Source organism: Talpa europaea (genome assembly GCF_964194135.1).
Source record: "Talpa europaea genome assembly, chromosome: X".
NCBI classification, from domain to species: domain Eukaryota; kingdom Metazoa; phylum Chordata; class Mammalia; order Eulipotyphla; family Talpidae; genus Talpa; species Talpa europaea.
Window position 1 is genome coordinate 58,620,491 of NC_140081.1, and position 24,678 is coordinate 58,645,168.

General features: G+C 37.3%; 1 protein-coding gene across 2 annotated transcripts in view; it reads left to right on the top strand.

Moving 5' to 3' along the window:
- Positions 1-24,678, top strand: part of DIAPH2 (diaphanous related formin 2) — a gene marked incomplete at both ends in the record, with an annotated part of 881,049 nt that overhangs the window by 538,774 nt on the left and 317,597 nt on the right. For both annotated transcript variants that reach the window (XM_084259207.1, XM_084259208.1), the window contains one exon: positions 7,278-7,404. In XM_084259207.1, coding sequence (XP_084115333.1) covers positions 7,278-7,404 — 127 coding nt within the window. The remainder of the gene's footprint in view (positions 1-7,277; positions 7,405-24,678) is intronic.

Consider the following 24,678-nt stretch of genomic DNA (forward strand, 5'->3'; position numbering starts at 1 on the left):
CAGGTGGTGATGTGGAGGGTCAGGCATCAGTGTTGTAGCTCTGATGGAGTCACCCACAGACCAATGGTGGGCAGCTCTTTGGAGGTTGTACCAGAGGATTGGGCACCAGTGTATAGCTCTTTCAGAGGTGCAAGGCACAGACCTGCAGCACTTATAAGCAGGTGATGTGGAAGCAGAGCTGGAGGCAGGAATGTGGTCAGGTAGTCAACCAGGTGATGATGCTGGAGGATCAGGCACCAACCGTGAGGAGGTGGTGGTCAGAAGCAGAGATCAGATGATAAGGTCTAGATTAATGAAGGTCCTGATCTCTGCTGCCCTGTTTGTATTCCCTTCAGGGTACTTTCCTTTCAAACCTGATTGCCCATTTTCAAAATAGGCAATATTTCCAAGACTTGATTGGCACTGGTGCAGTCTCAATCCTGATTGTGTTTATAAGACCCTGTGGGTCTCAAAACCGGAATGGTGCCATTGCCAGCTCAAACCTGATTGATCTATTTATGAAACCATGCCAGTTTCGATACTGAGACCCAGCTGGTGCCTCACTCCTGCCAGGCGACAAGGTTGGTCATCTCATCCTGGGACAAAGTGGAATAGGGCAAGATGAGGTGCATCCAAGAACCACAGGAAATGCTCTTACATTTATGCCAATAAGTGATAAAGGGTACAGATTTCATTTTACCTTATTGGCCCTCCAGGTCCTAGAAATATTGCTTTGCATTTGCAGTTTCCTGAGTAGATAACATTTGGTTTAGATTACACCTGCTCAAAAGTAGTACAAACCTCATATAGTTTTTGTGAGGATTAAGTGAGTTAATACATAAAACTACTGAGAATAGTATCTAGTCCATGGTAAGTACTCAGTAAATATTAATTATTACTTAAAATGCTAATTAATGACTCACACGTATACTTTAGGAGGACTAGTTGAAGGAGCTGGGTGTTTGTACCTTGGGCAGATTAAGAAGTGATTGGCACCTTTCTTTAAAAATAAGAAAGAGGTGGCCTCCCCTGGTGGTGCAGCAGTTGAGCACTGGGCTGCAAAGCTGCCTGCATCCTCTGCAGCACCAGTTCCATCTCAGGCCACCAGGGGAGGGTCCCACATGGCTTGACAGACCTCTCCTGCCATGCCCGCTGCTCCCCTCCGCAGTGTATTTCATTGCTCTGCCTGTTCTGTTGCCCGCTCTGGCTCTGGTGAATTCTCTCACCCTCCTGCGCTTCTGACTGTACCCAGTGTTTGTATAAATAAATAAATAAATCTTTAAAAAAAAAAAAGGAAGGAAGGAAGGAAGGAAGGAAGGAAGGAAGGAAGGAAGGAAGGAAGGAAGGAAGGAAGGAAGGAAGGAAGGAAGGAAGGAAGGAAGGAAGGAAGGAAGGAAGGAAGGAAGGAAGGAAGGAAGGAAGGAAGGAAGGAAGGAAGGAAGGAAGGAAGGAAGGAAGGAAGGAAGGAAGGAAGGAAGGAAGGAAGGAAGGAAGGAAGGAAGGAAGGAAGGAAGGAAGGAAGGAAGGAAGGAAGGAAGGAAGGAAGGAAGGAAGGAAGGAAGGAAGGAAGGAAGGAAGGAAGGAAGGAAGGAAGGAAGGAAGGAAGGAAGGAAGGAAGGAAGGAAGGAAGGAAGGAAGGAAGGAAGGAAGGAAGGAAGGAAGGAAGGAAGGAAGGAAGGAAGGAAGGAAGGAAGGAAGGAAGGAAGGAAGGAAGGAAGGAAGGAAGGAAGGAAGGAAGGAAGGAAGGAAGGAAGGAAGGAAGGAAGGAAGGAAGGAAGGAAGGAAGGAAGGAAGGAAGGAAGGAAGGAAGGAAGGAAGGAAGGAAGGAAGGAAGGAAGGAAGGAAGGAAGGAAGGAAGGAAGGAAGGAAGGAAGGAAGGAAGGAAGGAAGGAAGGAAGGAAGGAAGGAAGGAAGGAAGGAAGGAAGGAAGGAAGGAAGGAAGGAAGGAAGGAAGGAAGGAAGGAAGGAAGGAAGGAAGGAAGGAAGGAAGGAAGGAAGGAAGGAAGGAAGGAAGGAAGGAAGGAAGGAAGGAAGGAAGGAAGGAAGGAAGGAAGGAAGGAAGGAAGGAAGGAAGGAAGGAAGGAAGGAAGGAAGGAAGGAAGGAAGGAAGGAAGGAAGGAAGGAAGGAAGGAAGGAAGGAAGGAAGGAAGGAAGGAAGGAAGGAAGGAAGGAAGGAAGGAAGGAAGGAAGGAAGGAAGGAAGGAAGGAAGGAAGGAAGGAAGGAAGGAAGGAAGGAAGGAAGGAAGGAAGGAAGGAAGGAAGGAAGGAAGGAAGGAAGGAAGGAAGGAAGGAAGGAAGGAAGGAAGGAAGGAAGGAAGGAAGGAAGGAAGGAAGGAAGGAAGGAAGGAAGGAAGGAAGGAAGGAAGGAAGGAAGGAAGGAAGGAAGGAAGGAAGGAAGGAAGGAAGGAAGGAAGGAAGGAAGGAAGGAAGGAAGGAAGGAAGGAAGGAAGGAAGGAAGGAAGGAAGGAAGGAAGGAAGGAAGGAAGGAAGGAAGGAAGGAAGGAAGGAAGGAAGGAAGGAAGGAAGGAAGGAAGGAAGGAAGGAAGGAAGGAAGGAAGGAAGGAAGGAAGGAAGGAAGGAAGGAAAGAAGGAAAGAAGGAAAGAAAGAAAGAGGGCCTCCACAGTGGCAAAGCAGGTTGGGCGCCGCGCTGTGAAGCTGTCCGCAGCCTCTGCAGCACTGGTTCAATTCACAGCCAGCCAGGGAGAAACCCACATGGCGCGGCAGACCTCTCCTGCCTAGCCCGCTGCTCCCTTCAGTAGTGTCTTCGGTCCATCTGCCTGTTCTGCTCCCTGCTCTGTCTCTGGTGAATTCTCTCACCCTCCTGTGCCTCTGACTGTACCCCAGTTCTTGTATAAATAAATAAATCTTTAAAAAAATTTAAAAAATAAAATAAAAAATAAAAATAAGAGACTTGATCATTGCTGTTACAAGGCAAAATGAGGACTGATGTGTGCAGAGTTCAAGTAGGTTGATATGATAATGAGTTAACAAAAATGCTTCTGATTCTATCAACTGTCAAAAATGGAGTAAGTCACTTATTATAGTGAATCCTCTGTTCTGCATCCAGTTCATGCACTACTGTAGATAAGGTGGCCTCTCCTCTGCCATATCACAACTCCAAGCCTGGGTCATCTGCCTTGCTCCCCAGCCAGAGTAGAAAGTTGACAGACAGCCCTTCAAACAGAATTTCACCAATGCAAGACAAGCAGTGAGAAGGAACTGGCAGGTGAATTGCTGATCCCCACTAGCAAATTCTTCCAAGCTGCAGTTGTTTTGTTTGTCTACTCTGGAGAACAGGAACAACTACATAATTAATGAGGCTTCATGCAAAATGAAAATGCAGGGCATCATTACAAAAAGTATTAAGAATTTTAAAATGACAATAATAAAGCATTAAACAAAGAACAGGGACCTTCTAAGCATGAAGCCCTGCACAAACTGTGCAGGTCACATCCCCATGAAGTTACCCCTGACAAACAATTTGAGATGCTACACAACCAGCTGTAGTGCTTGTAAAGTGACGGCCAGTTCAGTAACTTCCCCTGTTATGTTTCCTTTCCTTTTCCCTCATGCCCATTGCCCTGGGGTTGCATTCTACCAGCATCCCAATAAGACCTTAATATGCAAGCTTTGTCTTGGTCTCTGTTTTCTAGAAACTTAGACTAGGATTCTGTGTAACCTGAGTTTTTCAAATTTGAGAGGCTGGTGCAAATCTTCTTTAATGTCATTCTTACTCTAAGATGCCATAATTCCACCAATTTAAGGATATTCGTTTTATATTAATGGTGTTGTTCATTTGCTACAGTCATAAATTTTGTACATGGGCTAGAATACGTGAATTATTACATCTCCAGTATTTTATCCTACTATGCCAAGGCATAAATTAATTATTCATTAGAGGGGAATAATAAGGTAGCCTAATATAGAAAGGTGCACCTTTACTTATCTTCTTTACCCTAGTTCTCACTTTCCCATTTATCTAAGCATTTCCTGCAAACCTCCCTCATATTAGACAGATTTCAACTTCCTACTTCTTTTCCATACTTACATAATAGTAAATATGATGACATTTCGATCATTGATTGTTTCTTACCTCTGTATGTACATTCAATTTCAGAAGTGGTCATAAATTTAAATCTGAACCAAAAGTTCTTGCAATACAGTAGCCCTTCTTACCCTCTGGGGATAGAGCCCAGGACCCCTAGCAAATTCTTGAAACCATGGATAGCATGGAAACCAATATAAAGCTATATTTTTTTTTCCTATGCATGCACACACATACATACATATGATAAAGTTTAATTTATAAAGCAGGCACAGTAAGAGCTCAACAATAGCTAATAATTAAAAAAAACAGTTTTAACAATATACTGTAATAAAAGCTATGTGAATGTAGTCTTTTTCTCTCTCTCTGAAAATATCTTATTAAATATAATATCTTTTTGTGATATGGTTGAAATAAAGTTCCCAGTAGCTCTGCTGCTCAGGATCAATGTGAAACCATGGACTACTATATACATATTTATTGAACAGATATTTATTGACTAGCATACATAAAGCACTGATAAGTACTGAGGTATAAGCAAAGAATTAGATGCAGATCTTACCATAAAGTAGCGTAAGGTTTCATAGCAGAGTCTCTGTGTTTATGACACTAGTCTTAAATAATTTTAATTCAAATCAAAGGGTGATGATAGCGCATGACTGAGGGGCACCACAGGACTCCAAACTTTTAATATTTGTGCTCTAAGGGATGGAATCTAGCCATCCACTGCACAAAGGCAAAGAAAGCAGACTCAGTCAGAAAGATCTTTATTAGAATCAGTGTGCATAGGGAGCGATGAAAGGATATTAATTTCCCAATAAAACTTCCCAAATTATCGATCCACTGGTTGACAAGTGTCCAGCCAAACAGACTCGGCCTGAAACAGGGCCGGTGAGGCCTGAAAGCTTGCCACAAAACCCTCTGGCACCTCTGGCAGGGAACCATAAGAAAGGGGTGAAGCAGGTCTGGGACAGAAGACGAGATGCAAAACTCAAAATAGAAATCAAGGTAAAGACTGTCATTGTCTCTGCCAAGGACAGGCAAACCATGTGTCTCTTACCCATGAATCTCTTCCACGTCTCCTGCAAGTTTCCTCTGCAGCAGTACTAGGTTCCAAGTCGGACTGCAGAAATAAGAGAGCCATGCCTGCATATGTTTAGTTATAAGTGAAGCATGACTGCTTATATCCACGCCTAGTTGTCATTAGCACTTCTGTTAAGGAAGTCCAGTGGGTGGCTTACTGGGACTTGTAATCCAAGGTGACTGCATGTAAGCGGGAGCAGGTACCACCCCTCCATAAGGTCTTTCTATAGCAGTGAGTCATGGAAGATAACTTAGAAAAAAAGTGCCTGTAAATGGTAGGGAATTTGGACTAGAAATCCAGAGGAATTTATAGAGAAGTAAGTATTTGACATGTGAAATTGAGGAGACAAATGATTGAAAACTATTGTTTTTATTTAGAATTCAATATTGAAGTAAAAAAAAGTATTTTTACTAGATTAAAAGTATTCTGTTATTATTTATCTATTTTTTGTGTACAGCATATCTTGATAGACTATTTCTGCATTGAATAATCAGAAGATGAATCTTCATCATCATCCCTTTTTCTCTACTGGAATTGCTATTGCTTTTGGTAGTAGGATTAGTATTGTGACCTAAACCTGGCCTTTGGGCATATTTTGTTCATTGCAAAAATTTGTTATGAGTGTATTTCTTCCATGTAATCTAAATGACATAAACAACTTGTCAATTTGTTATCTTCAGTTTTTCAGTCATGCAAGTAGAAAAGGAGAAATCTTTTGAATTATTAGTGTAAATCTACTGGAAAAATTCAAGTGAAAAAAATTTATTCTTAATGTTAGAGAAAATTATTTCCTCCACAGCAAACTAATTTTTTAAGCAATGATCACTGAGCCATTGGTAAATTTTTGGCAATACAAAACTCTCTTGAGGCTTCTCCAATAAAGAATAATTTCCAAGATTGTCAAATCTAAATAAATGGAACTAAATTGGACAGAGTATTTGAGATCATAGATTAATAGAAAAAAATGTCTTTAGTGTTGACATTTGATTTCCAGTCTCTTGAACTTCCATGTACATTTCAGTGAATTTCTCCTTGTAGAGTCATAAAGGTATATGCATCAGTGAGATGAATTTGTATCAAAGTGTTTGTCTTAATTTTGTCACAGGGTTGATTTTGTCAGTCTCTTGAATTTTTTATTGTAATCCTGATATGCCTCTGAATGAATTGAAATTTATGTAAAAAAAAAAAGAACTGTGGTATTATTCCATTTGTTTTTCATGGCCCTTTAATGATAACTGTTTCAGAAGCATGGATTTAAAAACTAATGTCATAGGCTATCTATCAAATTCTAATATTAACCTTGTCTTTTCAACCAGAAACCTGCCAAATGTCATTTGTATTGATAGAAGTGTCTTCATACATAATTGGCAGACATGCAGTAATAGAGTATCTATAGAATGCTGTTAAGTTTATTTAAAAAAAAAAAAAAGACCCCCGTGAAAAAAGGCATCATGAAAGATCTGAAAAATATGCTTGTATTTAGGAACAGTTTGACTACAATACTTAAAATTATTGGTTGTCAATGAGGAGAGAAAAAGAAAAGTGCAGAGGATGTTAGGGGTAATTAAAGCAACTAATGATAGTATTTGAAGGCATGTTGAAGCTTTGTGGGTGTATATATGCATATGTGTTCGTTGGGGTTTGCTCTAAATTCTCTTTATGTATCAAGAGTTATTTTTCTCATCTCTGTGGGTATGAAAGTACTGAAGACAGAAACTTTTATCAAATTTTGTTTTATAAAAATCAGAATATTCAACAAAAGAAAAATATTTGATCCTTTTATATAATCTTAAATCACTTATACAGCCAAGAATATGCATTAATAAGATAAGATCTCTTTGAACTTTAGTTTCTCTTTAATCTTGAGATTGGATTTTAAAGAATGAAATAGTGGGAATTCCATCTATAAATTTAAATTAAAATGGACTCATTTGAACTAATGGCTGAATAAAATGGGGACATTCCCATATTAAATATGATGATTTGCTATCTTATATTACCCGATTTCACTTATTTCATGGAGAGTAGAATTTTTATGAGCAGTAATTCAGAAAAATGTGAGTTGACTTCGTGGAACTATTCCCCACATTACTTTAACTGATATTGTTTTAGTAATTTTGTGGAATGCCTAGTAAAATATTCTAAATGCTTTGCACATTGTTCTTTAGTTTCAGCTCAAATTCTCAAGAGCAACCTTGCAACAATGGAACAGCATATTACTCATCTTGAACGTGACATCAAGAATTTACCCCAAGCAGAAAATCAACATGATAAGTTTGTGGAAAAGATGACCATATCCTTTATTTATTTAGATGTCTTATTTGTTTTCTGTGTGTGTGTCTACCTGCCTGCCTACCTACCTATCTACCTACCTGCCTGCCTACCCTACCTACTTACCTACTTATATCTATGTACCTACCTGCCTACCATGTGGTTAGTTTTGAACTTAACAATCTGTTCATGTTCTGATAAATTCAAGTATACATAATTTTTTCTGTTTTTAATATTAGCAGTGTGAAATTTAGTTCATGATGTTTTGAACTATGTAGAATAGGAAAAAGAGTCATTTTTCAACGAATTTCATTTGAAAACCCAGAAGATATACAAGGTAAGTTTTATGAGGCTTGATTAAACCTAAAACAAAACAAAGTAATATTTTTATGTAGCCAGTTGCTTAATGGAAATCATCAACAGAATTATATTTTTATTTTTTAAAGATTTATTTATTTATGCATATAAGAACTGGGGTATAGGCTAGAGGTGTTGGGGGTGAGAGGATCCACCAGAGAAAGATTGGGGAACAGAACAGGCAAACTGACTTCAATACACTGCTGAGGGGAGCAGCGGGTGAGTCAGGAGAGATCTACTGTGCCATGTGGGTAGCTCCCTGGCTGGGGATCGAACTCGTGCTGCAGTGGCTGGGGATAGCTTCATAGACTGCGTCTTAACCACTTGCACCACCAAGGAGGTCCAGAGCATTATTTTTTTTTAATTCTCTTTTTGTGTGCAGGTATTTTCTGAGGGTACATGTGCATTTTCAAGGTCAATCAGAGGATTACTAGTCTTGGTAAGACTGAAAAGGTTGTGAAGGATAAAATGGATGGATAGATGAATTAATCAGTAGATTATGCATTTAAATAAATTATAGTAGCTATATAACATTAAGCATTTCTTGGTAAATTAATGTTTTTAACCCCTATTTTACATATAATATATTCATATAAATTACAGAAACATATAAAAGGAGAACTTGAAAAATAGCATTTGGCTTGAATTGTTTGATGTTAAATCTGGTGTCTAAAGATAAACTACATTAGAGCTGTGTTTTTTTTTTTTTTTTCCTATTTTGATTTTCAAAAGTTAAAGCCATATCTTCCTCCTCTGGGTTTAAATAAATATTTTGAACTGCAGATTGATTCACCATTTTATATCTCTAGAGGGAATAAATACTATAAATTCTTTATCTGATAATAAGTAAATTCCATCAACAACTATATGGGAGTCACCTTGTTTCAAGGTTAAATCTATTGCCTTTTTTCCTCTTATATGCTTTCTTTCCCTACCCAAGTTGGAAGTTATAGTACTGAACTTGAATTTCTGAAAATGGTGATTTATATTTATGTGAAGATTTTTTTTCATTCTCCCGTGCTTTGGTTCTTGGATTAACACGTTGTTTTCTTAGTTTCATGTGGTTCTTTAGTGATGCTGCATACTTTCATAAATAGAAATAGAAAACATACGTTTGTGGGTGACTGAAGACAGGAAATCCTCAAAAATAACCTTAGATTATATAACTGCCCTCAATGGGATGCTTAATGTGAGAATTTCTCGTTATTGCTGACTAGGTTTTTCTTTCAAATATGTTATATTGTCCTGTGGCTAGAAACACCACCTACATTTTTCAACTTTGATTTTGATTCTTGCTTCATATATTGAATATAATTCCTGATCCCCTTGTTATTTTTATTTTCTTGTACAGTTAGCTTATGACCACATAGCAACTTGCAATATTGAGTAGTCTTTCTTGCTCCTTTAGAAAAAGAAAAGTAATTTAAAACCCTCTAGAAATTGCCCTGGACTTCTTATTCTTTTTCTCTCTTTCTGCAGGTAATTAAGCACTATAAAATGGAAATCCAGAGTCTTCTGTATCTGTATGCTACAGATGAATGGTTATTCTTCATTTATGTGGCACTAAAGTGTGACTATTTGTCCACAAGGGAACTCAAAACTGTATTAAAATGTATGGGACTGTTACTTTGCATAATTATATTTAAATATATATGGGGATTTATTTTACAGAAGAAAGAATAATAAGTTCAATTGGTTAAAAAGTCCAATTCATGAATTGCAATGATAGAACTGTTCAAATTATTCTTGGTTTAGAATACTTCTCTGACACCCACTGAGTTTCGATGTTTTAAAAAATTCCTGATAAAATGTTTAATTCTCATGTGGGTAATGTATATGGGTGTGTACACACACACAAACATGCACACACATGCACACGTGTGCGCACACACACATGCACACACAGAGAAAAATGGTAGATCTGTGTGTGTTTATTGTGTGTGTGTGTTTTATGACAAATCTGTGCCTACTTAATGTGTTTTTCTATTTTTTGGAGCATTGCAAAAGAGAAGATTATCTTAAGGTGGGCTTCTTGATATTGTTTTAAAATTAGAACCATGTTTCTGTTTCTAGTATAGGATTGTTTGTACCTGGATGATCTATCCAATGTTTCTGTCCCCTGCTAATAAATTCTTTTGCTTCAAGTCATTGACCCTTTAAATTGAATAACAACAGGCACAAGTATGGGAATAGTTTCCCTGGAAAGTAACTTTACCTACTTAAATAGTAATCTCTCTTAAAAGAACTGTAAATTAAAATAACAGTAATAATAAAACTAGTACTGCCACCCCTCTGAGCTTTCCAGAACAGCATCAGTGTTTCACCAAACCACCTGGTTAAATTAAGTTCCATAGTATCCTGTGCTCACCATTACTCTTTCATAATATTGCAGTATTGATTGAGCACTTACAATGTGCTAGTCACTGCTAGACCATGAAAATAGAATAGTGCACAAGATAGCCTGACATGCTGCTGATAGTCTGACATTTACATGTGTCTCTCTCTTGCTTTCCCCATGGCCAGCATCGTGTCCTGTGTGTTAATTATTTTATACCTATCACAGTGCCAGCACTTAGTAATGTGTAGGCACTCAGTAATTGTGTAGCTAGAGACAATAGAGATGATTTAGTTCAAGCTCCTACCTTTACTTAGCACTTTTTTTTTAAGATTTATTTATTTATGCATATAAGAACTAGAGTACAGGCCAGAGGTGTGGGGGTGAGAGGATTCACCAGAGATAGAGGGGGGGACAGAACAGAAGATAACTGAAATACACTGCTAAGGGGACTAGCAGGATAGTCAGGAGAGGTCTGCTGCACCATGTGGGTCATCTCCCTGGCCGGGGATCAAACTCATGTTGTAGTGGCTGAGTCTTAAACCCTTGCACCACCAGGGAGGCCCTATATATGTAAGTTGAAAAGTTAAATAATCTTAAGTTGTGCTTATAGTTGTAAAAATTTCCTTCACATAAATCTTAAGACTTTGAGTAACATTGAATCATCTTCGTAGAACATGCATTCAATCAATTTTAGATGTGTTATCTACCTGTTTATAGTAAATCTCCAAAAATATTGACCAAAATACAGAATGAAACCTCTTCCATGAATGGACTGTGCCCCAGGCTATTTCTTGCCTCTTTTTAAGTATGGTCAATGGCTTGCGAAGGAAACTCATCACCTCTGACTTCTCCACCCCAAATTGTTGCTTGTTTCCACTGAAAAAATAGATGGAAAGAGTAAAACAAGCAAAACTAATTTACAAACTTAAAATATAGGAAGGAAACTGGAAAATTATCTTATAATTTACAGGAGGGAGGCTCTGGGATCAAAGGGATCTATAATGTCTATAATAGTACTAATATATTGAAGTGCACATTGATAAAATAACCTTATTAGGAAATTATTACTATTATCATGTTTATTTAAAGCAAAGTTGTTGGTATTCTTTATATCAATATGGTCATGTTAATAATATTAGAATTTTTTAGCTTAAGTGTACAGTGACTTAAAATAGAATCTATATTAATATTTTTAGTAAGTTGTAAATATTTTAATATTCTCTCATTTATTCAAATTTACTATGTATCAGACACTACCTAATTTTATACACTTGAGCTTTCAAACGTGTTCTCATTTATTAAATGAGGAGTATTTTCCTTATATGGAGTTGAAATTGACCATAGTTATTCCAGTTTGATTGTAGTAAACTTCAGTTGTTGCAGAATAACATCAACAGCTCAAAACTTTACATTGCTGAAGTTCTTTTGGAGATGTTGGGTTCAGAGAGTGGAGTCCTTGCTTTCACTCTGGGAAAAGTTTCACCAGAGCTCTCCTTTCAGTGGCACTGGCAAGTTGGCGAGTTTCCCAGGTGAGTTTCCTCACCAGAAAGACACTTTTGGTTATATCCAAAAGGGTAGGTCTATTATAAATAGGGAGAGAAGGAAAAGGACACTTACATAGACACATAGGCAGAAAAGGGCTGCCTGAAAGTGGACAGGTTTGCTAAAAGAGAGGCCTGCATGGTTGTAGGCCAGCGGCCTTGGGAGGAGAGCTGCCTCTGCTGATGGAGATCAGTGAAGTGAAGCACTGGCAAGGTCACAGGTCACAGGCAGGCAGGAGGCTGCTGCCCTGCAGAGGGAGCAAATTTGCAACAGCAGGAGCTTCTGCATAGGCACAGGCAGGCAGAAGGGTTTCTGCCCCATGCCACTATAGATATTGCACTGATAACATCTTATTTTCTTTGAGAGGGGCTCAATCCTTTGTGGAATGGTTTGTTTTTTGTTGATTTTCAATAACAATATAGAATTTGAAAGAGATTGGAGATTCTGCATTGGCCTTCAATCTCCAAATCTTTACCTCCCATCTGCACCCTGTGACACTAACTGTAGTCTGACACTTTGCTAGGGGCTGTGCCTTGGCTCCTAAGGATTTTTCATTCCTATAGCTGATTTTAAGACCATGTTAATCACTTCTACTCCCACCTCCAGCTTCTGACATCGTGTGAGTCAGGTTTCTGTTCGTGTGGTGCCTCTTTTCCAACTTTTCTATTCTGATCCTCCATCATTGCCATGGTTTTTATTTTTTTTAATTTCTAGTGAACATCTTAATGTCTTTCAAGGTTACCAGATAGGGTTCTAGGGAAAAATTCCCCCACCCCTCTGGGTTATTATACTGGTCTAGCAAACAAATTATATCAGAAAGATCAGTAGGAAAAAAAAGAAAAAAAATCATTATATATACATATATATATGGGGAATTTATATGGCTATAAATTCCAAAGGATGTAAAAGACAGAATTCATACCCTGAGCTATAGAATCAGGTAGGGGCCTTTGGTTATTCTGCAGTGAGAGGGAGTCTTACATAATGAGGAAAGGATGACTTCATATGAAAAAAAAAACTGCCTCTGAATGTTTGCTCTGACTTATAAGTTTCTCCAATAAAAAAAAATATTAAAAAAATGCTTATTTCTGAAGATGACCCTAATCTGGGTCATCTTCATTCTTTCAAATAATGGTAACAGTTTCTCTTGAGACCTGCACCGCGTGCCAAGGTTACATGTACTGGGAAAAGCCTCTCTGAACATTTTTGGAGAGGTAAGTCCTACAGAGGAACTATGTAGTCTGTGTCTGTATCCTATTGTAGATGATGGTCAGATGAGGTTTAAAATCATGGCTGGTTTCACAGCTTAGAAAAATAACCCATGCTTAGGACCAGTGAGAGGGAGTCCTGTGAATGGCTTGCTTTGTCAGCCCTTAGGCCTGTTCTTTTTTGACTAGATATTATAAGCTGATTCAGATTCTTGCAACTTTTGTCTTCTTGACCCATAATGATAACTGTGACTAAGTTTCTTTTTTTCCTTTCTATTATTTTTAAAATCAAATCATCACTTCTACTTAATATCCACTGCTTTTTCCTATGGGCAAGAAGACCTTTTTTTTTTTTTTTTAAAGGTTTATTTATTTAACCATGTGGGTGAATAGGTATGTAGGCCAGAGGTGGGTGGGGGGTCATGAGAGGATTCACTAGAGACAGAGTGGGGAGCAGAACAGGTGGATTTACTGAAATACATTGCTAAGAGGAGCAGTGGGTGAGACAGGAGAGGTCTGCTGCGCCATATGTGGGTTAGTTCCCTGGCCTGAATCAATGTCAGGCCTTAGTGGTGATCGTGCTGAGACTTAACCCTTAGGCCACCAGGGATCCCCTAGAAGACCATTCTTTAAAGAGGGCTTTTAAGTATTGTGGCCCATTCTTAGCATTTTTAATGCCTGAACAGCATATTAGTCACAGTGTTCACCTTACTACTTATATACCACGTTTACTTAGATCTTGTCAATGGCAGATCTGTGTATTGCCCAAATAGAGCTTAGCTTTTTGATTGACTGCTGGCTAAATCATTTTTACCAACTGGAGGACAGGGAGTGACTGAGCAGCAGGGGCACCATTAACACACTGACAGTAAGAGCTGGCAGAATGTTAATGACATTAACACCCTGTCAACTAACTCTGAACACCTGGGATTTCCTCATAGTAGAAGAGAATCATTTGAAGTGGTTAAAAATGAAGTTACTGAGGAAAGCACATTGTTATTACCACAGGATTCAAAACAGATTTGGGGTCTCCATTGCACTGCAATTATGTTAATTTTGTTCCACTGTTTCTTAAGAGAATATTTGTTAAAAAGATGAAAAACTCAGTTATTATTTAACCACAAGTAACAATCACCTTTGAGAACATGTTAATAACAGGTTTTACTGATGATGAACCACACTTTGTAAATATCACATAAAACTGACAAAATCAAAAGAAACTTCAAGAGCAAAGCCTTTTGTATCAAATATGGTAATCCAGGCTATTTTCTAGGTTTTGAAGAAAAATCAAGAACTTTTTTTTTTTAAAGATTTATTTATTGATTGATTGATTGATTTATACATACATACATACAAGCACTGGGTACAGTCAGAAGGTGAGAGAATTCACCAGAGCCAGAGCGGGGAGCAGAGCAGGCAGAAGGACCAAAGTATACTGCTGAGGGGAGCAGCGGGCGGCAGGAGAGGTCTGCGCGCCATGTGGGACCCTCCGCCGGTGGCCGGGGAGCAGCCGGGGATCGAACCGGCGCCGCAGAGGCTGCGGGCAGCTTCGCAACCCAGCGCTCAACAGCTGCGCCACTGGGGAGGCCCCAAGAACTTTTGATTGTAGGGAATTTCACTGGCTTTGACTTCATACCTTCAATTCCTTGCTAGAAGGAAGTTCAAAGCAAAACTTTTTTTTTTAAGATTTATTTATTTATACAAGAACCAGGGTACAGGCCAGATGCATGGGAGGGTGAGAGGATTCACCAGAGACAGAGCGGGAAACAGAACAGGCAGACTGACAAAGTACACTGCTGAGGGGAGCAGCGGGCGAGACAGGAGAGGTCTGCAGCACCATATGGGATTCTCACTGGCTGGCCTGAATTGAAACTGCGCTGCAGAGGCTGCGGACAGCTTCACAATGTGGCACTCAACCTCCTGCACCACCAGGGAGGCCCAAAGCAAAACTGCTTTTATGAGACCTTCAGGGGGAGTGGTTCCAGGATTAAAAGAAAAATAGAGTATGATCACTAATGGAAATAATGTATACATTTAAAAAGTATTTTTTTAAAGATTTATTTATTTATACAAGCACTGGGTATAGTCAGAAGCATGGGAGGGTGAGCGAATCCACCAGAGCCAGAGCGGAGAGCAGGACAGACAGACTGACGAAGTACACTGCTGACCGCAGCAGCGGGCGGCAGGAGAGGTCTGCACGCCATGTAGGACAATAACCAGGCGGCCGGGAATGGAACCCATGCTGCAGAGGCTGCGGGCAGTTTTGCAACCCAGTGCTCAACTGCTGTGCCACTGGGGAGGCCCCATTTCAAAGTATTTTTAAAAACATTTTAATAATAAAAACAAATATTCTTAGCATTCTTTGAAATGTATACTTTACAATGGAATTGGGTTTTTTAGTTCAATTATTTGTGCCTTGATTTGAAATAAAATAATTATAATAATTAAAATGGTAATAATAATATTTAGTGAAATCTATGTGTCAGTGATGGGCCTAGAAAAAAAAATATATATCAATCAAGTGATCTTCAAATAATCCTGTAGGTAGGTACTGTTATTAACCCCATTTTAAATATGGCAAGACTGCGGCTATAGTAGTTCTAAGTTTCAAATGTATGATTGATAATGTACATAATAAATCCAGCGAGTAAGGGCCAGGATCCATGTCTTGGTCTTTTGGACTCTACACCTTGTGCTTATAACCATGATATTGTGCTGCTTCTGACATCAGAATGTGCTCTAAATCTGAGATGAATTCATTTGTTCACTGTAAGCTATTTATTGCTTTCTTCTCAATCTCTCTCAAATGGGAAAAATTTCCTTTTCGAAAGGTTTGCAAACCAAAAATTAGGTAACCATTTATACCATATCCTCCAGAAAGCCATTCCCAATCATAGCAGTCAAAATTAATTTTTCCGCCCCCTCTTTTCTCATTTTCATACTTTATTATAGTTGTGTGATTGCCTATGCTCTGCTTATGTGCCATGTCTGTTTGCACAGTGCATTAGAAAATTTTTTGAGATACAGATCTTATTTATTTTTCAGTATTCTACAATAAACCAACACAATGCTGTGTAGAATGTTGCCTTAATTGATTAGCGTTTGCTATATAATAATTAATATTCTTCAACTTAAAATTCTATTGAGCAAGCAAATAGAATACATTGTCTTATTATTCTGGCAATCTCAATTTCAAAAGGAAAGGGTTCTGAAATGTTTCCAATGTTAATTTTTTATTATGTTTTCATCTTTAATGCAGGTATTACGAATTTCTTCTAGAACACTTAGATAGAAATCACATTCTAAGAAACTGTATAACTGGAGCATATCTTTTTTGGAATCTGTCAACACAAAATTTTCCCTTTGAAGTGGTCTCTCTTGTCTGCACTTCTCCCTGAAATTACAAAGACTGAGAACTAACTTTGTTCTGGGAATTAATAGATATTTGGTATAGAGTGGTAATGGTGAGAAGAAAATATACTACTCTATTAAAGGATGCATAAGCCTTTACAGACTACAGACTCATTTGGGAAGTTTTTTTTTTCCTCCCAGAATATAAAATGGAGGGCCTCCCCAGTGGCGCAGCGGTTGAGCGCTGGGTTGCAAAGCTGCCCGTAGCATCTGCAACGCCAGTTCAATCCCCAGCCACCTGGCGAGGGTCCCACATGGTGCACAGAACTTTCCTGCTGCCCGCTGCTCCCCTCGGCAGTGTATTTCATCAGTCTGCCTGTTCTGCTCTCCACTCTGACTCTGGTGAATTCTCTGACCCTCCCACACTTCTGACTGTACTCAGTGCTTGTATAAATAAATAAATAAATCTTTAAAAAATATATAAAATGGAATATGATTTGTCTGAAAGAGCTAATGTAGTCCCAATCTGACAAATTCTTATCATTCCCACAAAATACTAAGATTTAAGATATTAAAAACCTTTCAATGGGATTTATTCATATTGAATCAAAATGATACAAAAAGAGAAACTTGAATAAATAATATCCCAGATGTTTCTTTTGCATGTGCATTTATGCATATGTACTATAGAACATGTAGCATGCACATATATCTCTACATAGACATAGATATGATTTAAGGCCATTTCTGTATTTATGCAAAAGTAGCTTGGATATTATAGCAATGAATCTATGAGTTTGCTTCCTTTTGCTTTGATTTAAAATTCACTAAAACTTTTCAATTGAGGTCATATGTGTTATTTTGGAACAGTTTATATGCAATGATAGTAATATTATAACCATTCATGTAATATACTTTGGGTGCAAAATCTCAATCATGTACTATTTTCATAGTATAAAAAGTTGCATCAATGTCTTATTCTAAATAGATGTCTATTCAGTTATTTCTAGTTAGGATATGTTTGAAATATAACATGAAAATTATCACAAATAAACTTAGATTTTTATTGAAAAGTGTGTTCTTATTCGCTGGTTTTAAACTTGAAGAAATAGGAAATGAATTAGTTTTATAAGGTGAAGACTGAAAAAAATAATGCAAGAAAAGAAAGCCAGTCATTGTGCCTAGTAATTATGTAATAATACTCTTCTTTGTGTTGCAAAGGTAAAATAGGATAATAACCTATTACATTTTCTTAATGCTTTAGTGAAGTTAGAAATGGAAAGAAATATAGAAGTAACATTACTGAAAATTATCCAATTGAATTTTGATAATGGTTTTATGTATATACACACATACATACATTTAGAATTATGAATCACCTTGCACCTTGAGATGATTTTTTATCAGCTATTCATTTAAAGCTAAGGGACTCACCAATAGTAAGAATGTAAAGTCAATGAAACACTTAAAAAATAATAAGACCTACACATTTCTTGATATTTTGGGGTAAGAAAATTTATAAGTTGAAAGTAGTTCTGAAGGGTGAAGGTGTAGAAGAAGCAGGGTGCTTAACTTCATTGTTCCAGAAGTATCCAGATGTTTTATATTATACAGATCCCTGACTTTTTCACTTCAGTAGAAATAGAGGAGACAATAAATGGAATTTGAACATACTTGCATACTTCATGAAAATTGGTATTGTAAGTGCTAAGACACCTACATAGTAAGATTAAGGTATGTTTCCTGCTTTCAGGAAGGAATCTAGTCAGGGAAGTAAAATTGCCAGAGAGAAGACAGCAACAAACCATAGAAGGTATTTTCATTGCTGAAAGAGTATAATGCAGGCTGAAAATGCAATAGGCATTTTTAATATTCCTTTCCATACTTTTAGTTGGTGATATAGCCTTCCAGCTTTGGTCACAGTTGCAAATTAAATTTACAGCTTCATTATTTTGTTGGAAATTCATCATCAAACCAAGCAGGAGACCAAAATGAGAAGTTAAGTGTAGAAATGTTTCCATCGCCAAATGGAAGTGACTTGTCTATTATCATTTGTTTCTTACTATCTGCCTTAGCACATATAATTGAGAACTGGCTTTACCAAAAATTTTATAGGTTCAAAAATAAGTTTTATCACGTGTTTTTTTTTAACTCAGCATATATTTATCAAGCCACTACTATAAGGTACAAAATATCCTCTGTTTTGAAGAGTTTAAAATGCACACCTATAAGAAATGAATTGCTAAAATGATGGTGTTTAATGAAGTTTAATTTGTGGCATTGATTATAAATGCATTAAGGGGCTTCCCTGATGGCACAGGGGTTAAAATCTCAGCACTATGAAGCTATTGCCAGCTATTGCGTCATGAGTTCCATCCCTGGCCAGAGAGCTAACCCACATGGCACAGCAGACCTCCTGTCTGGCCTGCTCCTCCCCTCAGCAGTGTATTTCAGTCAGTCTGCCTGTTCTGTTCCCCACTCTGTCTCTGGTGAATCCTCTCACCTCCCCACACCTCTGGCCTGCACCCCAGTTTTTGTATGCATAAGTAAATATAGTAAATCTTTAAAAAATAAAGAAATACATTAAGGTAACGGTATAAGAGAATTTGTGGTTTGGAGCAGCTCCATGGAAAGTAGGCACAGCTCCACCTGAAACATAATTTCTCTGTGTGCATTCACTTTACTGTGTTGGTTTTGTGGTGATCATCTTTTGTACTCCTAGTACCTGGCACACAGTAGTATTCAATATACGTGTAGTAAATGAGTGAAAATATGATTTTCTCTCTGCTGGCATTCTATTTCAAGGATGTTGGAATATATAAGATGATATTTTAAAAATTTTTGCTACATCCTGTCATCCAAAATGTTATTGTTTGACTTTGAAATTCATTAGATATCTTTATTTAAACAAATCCCTCAAAAATTCCTGAATATTATATCTGGTTAGAGAAATGTTAAAATGAGTTTACATCCCAAGTACTCACCCAAACTGAAATATATGCAGATATTCTAGGGTTGAATTGAAGGAGAATCAGAATTTAAGAATCGAAGTAATAAGTACATATAATAGGCCTTTTTTATATTTAAAAACAGTATTTACAGAAAGATTTTTTATTACTAAAGTTTATTTTGTTCTGTGGGTCGTATAATATATAATTATATAGCTGAAATTCACAGTGTATATTAGAAATAATTAATTGCTTATAGACACTGAAATGCCATATAACGGGGACTATGTTATTTAACATATCTACCGAAAACTTCATATATCAACACATAACTGACACAGAGTTTGCCCTCTGCTATAGATTGTGTTTCCCTTTTGCCCCCACATACATTTACTCATTCTTTAATGCCAGAATATGCCTTATGAACAAAACATTAGGACTATGAAGTAAAATAAAATGAGTGTAGAGCCTTCATTCAGAAACATGATTTGTAAACAAAATTAAGAATATACCCAAATGATTATAAGACAGTATGGGCATGATTAATATACATGGTGGAAAATTCATTTTATAAAACAATAAAACTTAGAACATCCATACAGGTTCTTAATGTGCACAGTGTTTCAGATACATCATTTTAGTGGTAATTCAGGGCAGTGGAAGATCCCTTCTGACTGAAAATCTGGGAGAAAAGTTATTTTTTTTTTTAAAGATTTATGTATTTATTTGTAAAAGCACTGGGTACAGTCAGAAGCGTGGGAGGGTGAGAGAATTCAGAAGCAGAGCAGGGAGCAGAGCAGGCAGGACCAAAGTACAATGCTGAGGGGAGCAGCGGGCGGCAGGAGAGGTCTGCGCGCCATGTGGGACCCTCCTCTGGTGGCCAAGGAGCAGCCGGGGATTGAAGAGGTGCTGCAGAGGCTGCGGGCAGCTTCGCAACCCAGTGCTTAACCACTGCGCCACCGGGGACGCCCTGGGAGAAAGGTTTTATGAAGAATTACTGCCCAGACACAAATAAAAACTCAAACAATAAAGATAAAAAAAAATTGTTGAAAGAACATCAAGAATACTTCTTTGTCTGGGAGTAGTGAGTGTTGTTACTAGGAAAGAGAGTAAGATATTAAATTTAAAAAAAAAAAAGCTATTGGTCTAGACAGTTTGAATAGTGTTTGGTGTGTTGTAAAGTGTTGAAAGGTGAGGAACACTTGTTCTCATTCCTTTCTGTGTTTCCAAAGACCACATGGTATTTGTCTGAATGGGGTGATAACTTGTCATCTGCTGATTACTGAACTAAATAAGGACTAGTCAGAATTGTTTCCAATACTAGAAAGGGGTGTGTGTGTGGAGCAGGAGGAGGTTTGGGGAGAGGGGAATGCACATGGTCTAATCGGGTAGATGAGTTTTTTTTGTTTTTTTAATCTTCATTAATGCATTTAACTATCATGTGACTTGGGATTTGTTTTATGGTAGTAAGTTATGTTTGAATAGTATTTTAGAGTTTAAAAGCTCTTTTGTCATCATGTTTTCTCTGATATGTTTTTTAATAAGCTATCATAACTTCTTGTGCCTACTTTACATTTTTAAGGATTCATTCATTCAGCTCATATTTCTTTAGTGATTCTCACCATTTTCTAGGCATTGTGCTGGATGCTTGGAATACAGTGGTGAGAAAAAAAAAACATGATGTTAACTTTCAAGGAGGTTTTAGTGTGGTGTAAAAGACAGACATCACACAACTGCAACCAGTAATAGTAGCAGGTGGCATGGAAGTTATATATAATACCGTGCCAATGAACGAACTTGTTAGGGGGCTCTCGTGAAAATAATCATTAAGCTGAGATGGAATGATGGATAAGACTTTAGGGAAGAGGTTAAGAAGAATCCTTATATCTGCCTATTTATCTATAGGCACTAAAAATGTTTGACTGTTTGAAACCTCAATGATGAATTCATCAGTAGCATGTCGAATGCACATAGTTTGTTATCCATGATTTCATTGATGTGTATTCCTAGTAGTGTTTTAAAGTTGGTTAGAAATTTCTGAAACTGAACCAAATATGAAGGACATTTTAAGTTTCAAAAACTCAGTTAACGCTTTCCCCCAAAGTGGCTTTTACTATTGCCTAGGGATTGAATGTGTGTAGTTTGAAAGGCTATGTCAGATTCAGTGGAAAACCTTAAGCTCTTCTAACCTTGTGAAAGCTGGGCTTTTTTAACTCAAAATTTAGATATTTATCCAAACCAAACTTTCAAACCACCAGAGGTTTGCCCATTATTCGTTTATATAGAGCTTAACTACAGTGGTTTCCTCTTTCAACATTTACTTTTTTTATTTAAACAGCTTAATCGAGAGCTATAAAAACACTGGATCAGTCTTTTCAAATAAAAATGAAATGCAGCTGCCATGGGCTAGTCTTAGAGAAGAAACCCTGCTGCCTGTTGGAAATTTAAGTATTAAAATGATGTTTTTTAAAATAACAGAAGATCTAGTTTAGAACTGCAATGTCATATCTTTGAATTGCAAAAAACCTGGGATTCTTTTGTGTTTCGTGTGTGTACTCATGCATGCATATATGTGAAACATTGAAAGCAATGAGATTGATATTATTAATACATTAATTAAAGATTTCTTTAATTATTTTAACTCATACTATTCCTGGAACATACTGTATTTTTCTGCACATATTTTAAAAATATTGCTATTTATGTTTTCGTAACGTAAACTACCAAGATGTGCTTAGGTTAATAATACTAAATATTGACACAAAACTCTTTGGACTTCTGAATGAATGGATGATTGATACCTATTTTCTTCTTCTATATGTCATTACTTTGCTTTTAAATCTTAATAATATCAATTCAAGCCAAAGAGTGGGGTTTTGATAAGCTCCATGGGGGTTGTAGAAACAGAGCAGAAATTTTCCCTGACCAATCTGGGTTCTTATGGAGCTGGTTGAGAAATAAAATTGACATCAGGCAGATTAATAGAAGAAAAGAACAAATTCCATTACATAGGTGTGGAGAATTCACATGGATATAGATTTTCAAGCAAATGAGGAAAATTGAGGGTACAATATCTTGAGCTGAAGAATGGGGTAGGTTCTTGTGTATTGAAACTATTATATTAATCTGTGCAATAATTGCTTTTAAAGTCCCACCCAAGATAATAAATAAAGCTGGGACCTGGGACTTCTAGGAAAGAGGAGGGGGCACTCACATGACAGCAGGACTAGAACCAGATGCTTTGTAATTAGATATTTGGCCTGCCGTGCATATGAATTTCTCCGATAGAAGCGAATTTCTGATTAAAAAAAAAAATCCTAACTGTGTATGTTCTCAGTTTTCATACTTCTAGGTAGTTAACATAGTGGTAAAAGTTTCTCTTGAGTCTACTGGGCCTTAATTGAGTTTAACTAGAAGTATACCACATGCCAAAGTGACATATCTTTAGAAGATCTGTTTGGGGCATCTTGAAGAAAAAAAAAATTTTTTTAAAGAGTTATTTATTTATGCATACAAGACCTGGGGTATAGGGCAGAGATGCAGGCAGGTGGTGGGGTGTGTGTGTGAGAGGATTTACCAGAGACAGAGTGGGGAAGAGAACAGGCAGACTGACTGAAATACACTGCTGAGGGGAGTAGTGGGCGAGACAGGAGTGGTCTGATTTGCCATGTGGGTTACCCAGAACCTAGGAGATTGAACTCAAGCTACAGGGGCTGCGGATTACTTCATAGCACAGTGCTTAACCCCTTGCGCCACTAGGAAGGCCTATCTTGAGGGAAATTATTCTTCAAAGTCTTAATTAAGGGTTACATAGGGATAAGCCCTTGAAGGTGGGGATACATGTTGCTCACAGGATTGCTGGGGAAGTCATACCAGGCACTATATATTTATTTGTAAATCTGCTATTATCTAGGGCATGTTTTTTGAAGTACTAGTGTTATTTCAAGGCAGCCATAGGACCCATTTCAAGGCAGCCATAGGCCACAGGAAAAAAAAAAAAAAGAATGCTGATGCAGCAGTGTTGTGAAATAGCTTAACTAAGCTCTCAGCAGTTAGAATGTATAAGGCATTGAACAAAAACAACAGAGAGGAGCAAGTCACTTCAGAACCCTGTAAGTATTTTATTGACAAAATGTAGACTCATACAATATTCTTCTTTTACTTTTGTTATTTATTTGGAAGTGCAGATGGGCAGTTATGTTAGTTTTTTTTCTTCTGTTATATTAAATGTTAATTATTAAATATTAATCTTCTGATTAATATTTCCAGATTAATCAAAATGTCCCCATTTGGTTGTCACTTAAATCAAAAATAATTTCCATGAACCATTCATTTCATGTTTTTGAAGTCCTGTGCATTAATACATATGAAATGTTTTGAACAAGTACTCATTTAAATCTTAATTACCAAGAATTCCAGTAGGTTATACTTAATTACTTAATGGATAACTAAGATTTCCCAAGTTTTAGCATTAACTGTTGAATTGCTGGAATCATTCACTTTTTTTTTTTCCTTTTTGGTTAACAGCCTTTTGAAGTCTTTTACTCTACTGAGCACTAGCCATGTTCTAGGCATTTTATTAAGCACTTCATAAACAGACTGTTCTAACTATAAGTCAACCATGTTCCAATGAACCTAGATTGTCATCATTTAGCCTAAACAACCTCTTAAATATCACTTTTAGCTAAAGACAAAAGAAGATGTTGGGAGTAAGAATGTGACCAGTTATGGAAGGTTATCAGGAAAGGAATGGTTAAACAATAGTCCATTTTGCTCCCTCTCCACATCGATCATCTTGCCCCCCCACTTCCCCTCTAGTAGGGAGATTGTTAGGGTTTATTTTGTTTCGGTTTTATCTGATGCTTTGTTTGTTGGTTTTTCCTATACCATGTATAAGTGAAACCACCTGGCACTTGTCTTTCTCCTCATTTAGTTTGCTCGCCATAATTCCCTCCAGTTCTATCAACTTTATAGCCAATGGCAAAAGTATTTTTTTTAATTGCTGAGTAGTATTCCTTTGTGTATATATACTATATTTTTGTAATCAGTTCATCTGTTCTTGGGAACATAGGTTGTTTCTAAAACTTGGCTATTGTAAAATATTACTGCAATAAACATATAAACACATGTATCTCTTCAAATTAGAGTTTTTGCATTCGTCAGGTAGATACCTAGCAGTGGAATTGCTAAGACTACCAGTTTGCAGTCCCACCAACACTGTATGAGTGTTGCTTTTTCTCCAAGTCCTCAACTGTTAATTGTTTCTGGACTATTTTATGGAACATTCTCATAGGTTTGATATTATCTCACTGTGGTATTGATCGACATTTCCCAGATGATAAGCATGTTGAGCTTTCTTTTTTTTTTTTTCATGTGCCTATTGGCTATTTATCTTTTTCTGAGAAGTGTCTATTTAACTCATGCCCATTTTTTAAAATTTGATTATTTTGTACAAGTTCTTTGTATATCTTATATACCAGTACCTTGTCAGATATAAAATGTACAAATATTCTTTTTTTCCCATTCAGTAGGGTGTCTTTCTTGTTTTAAAGAT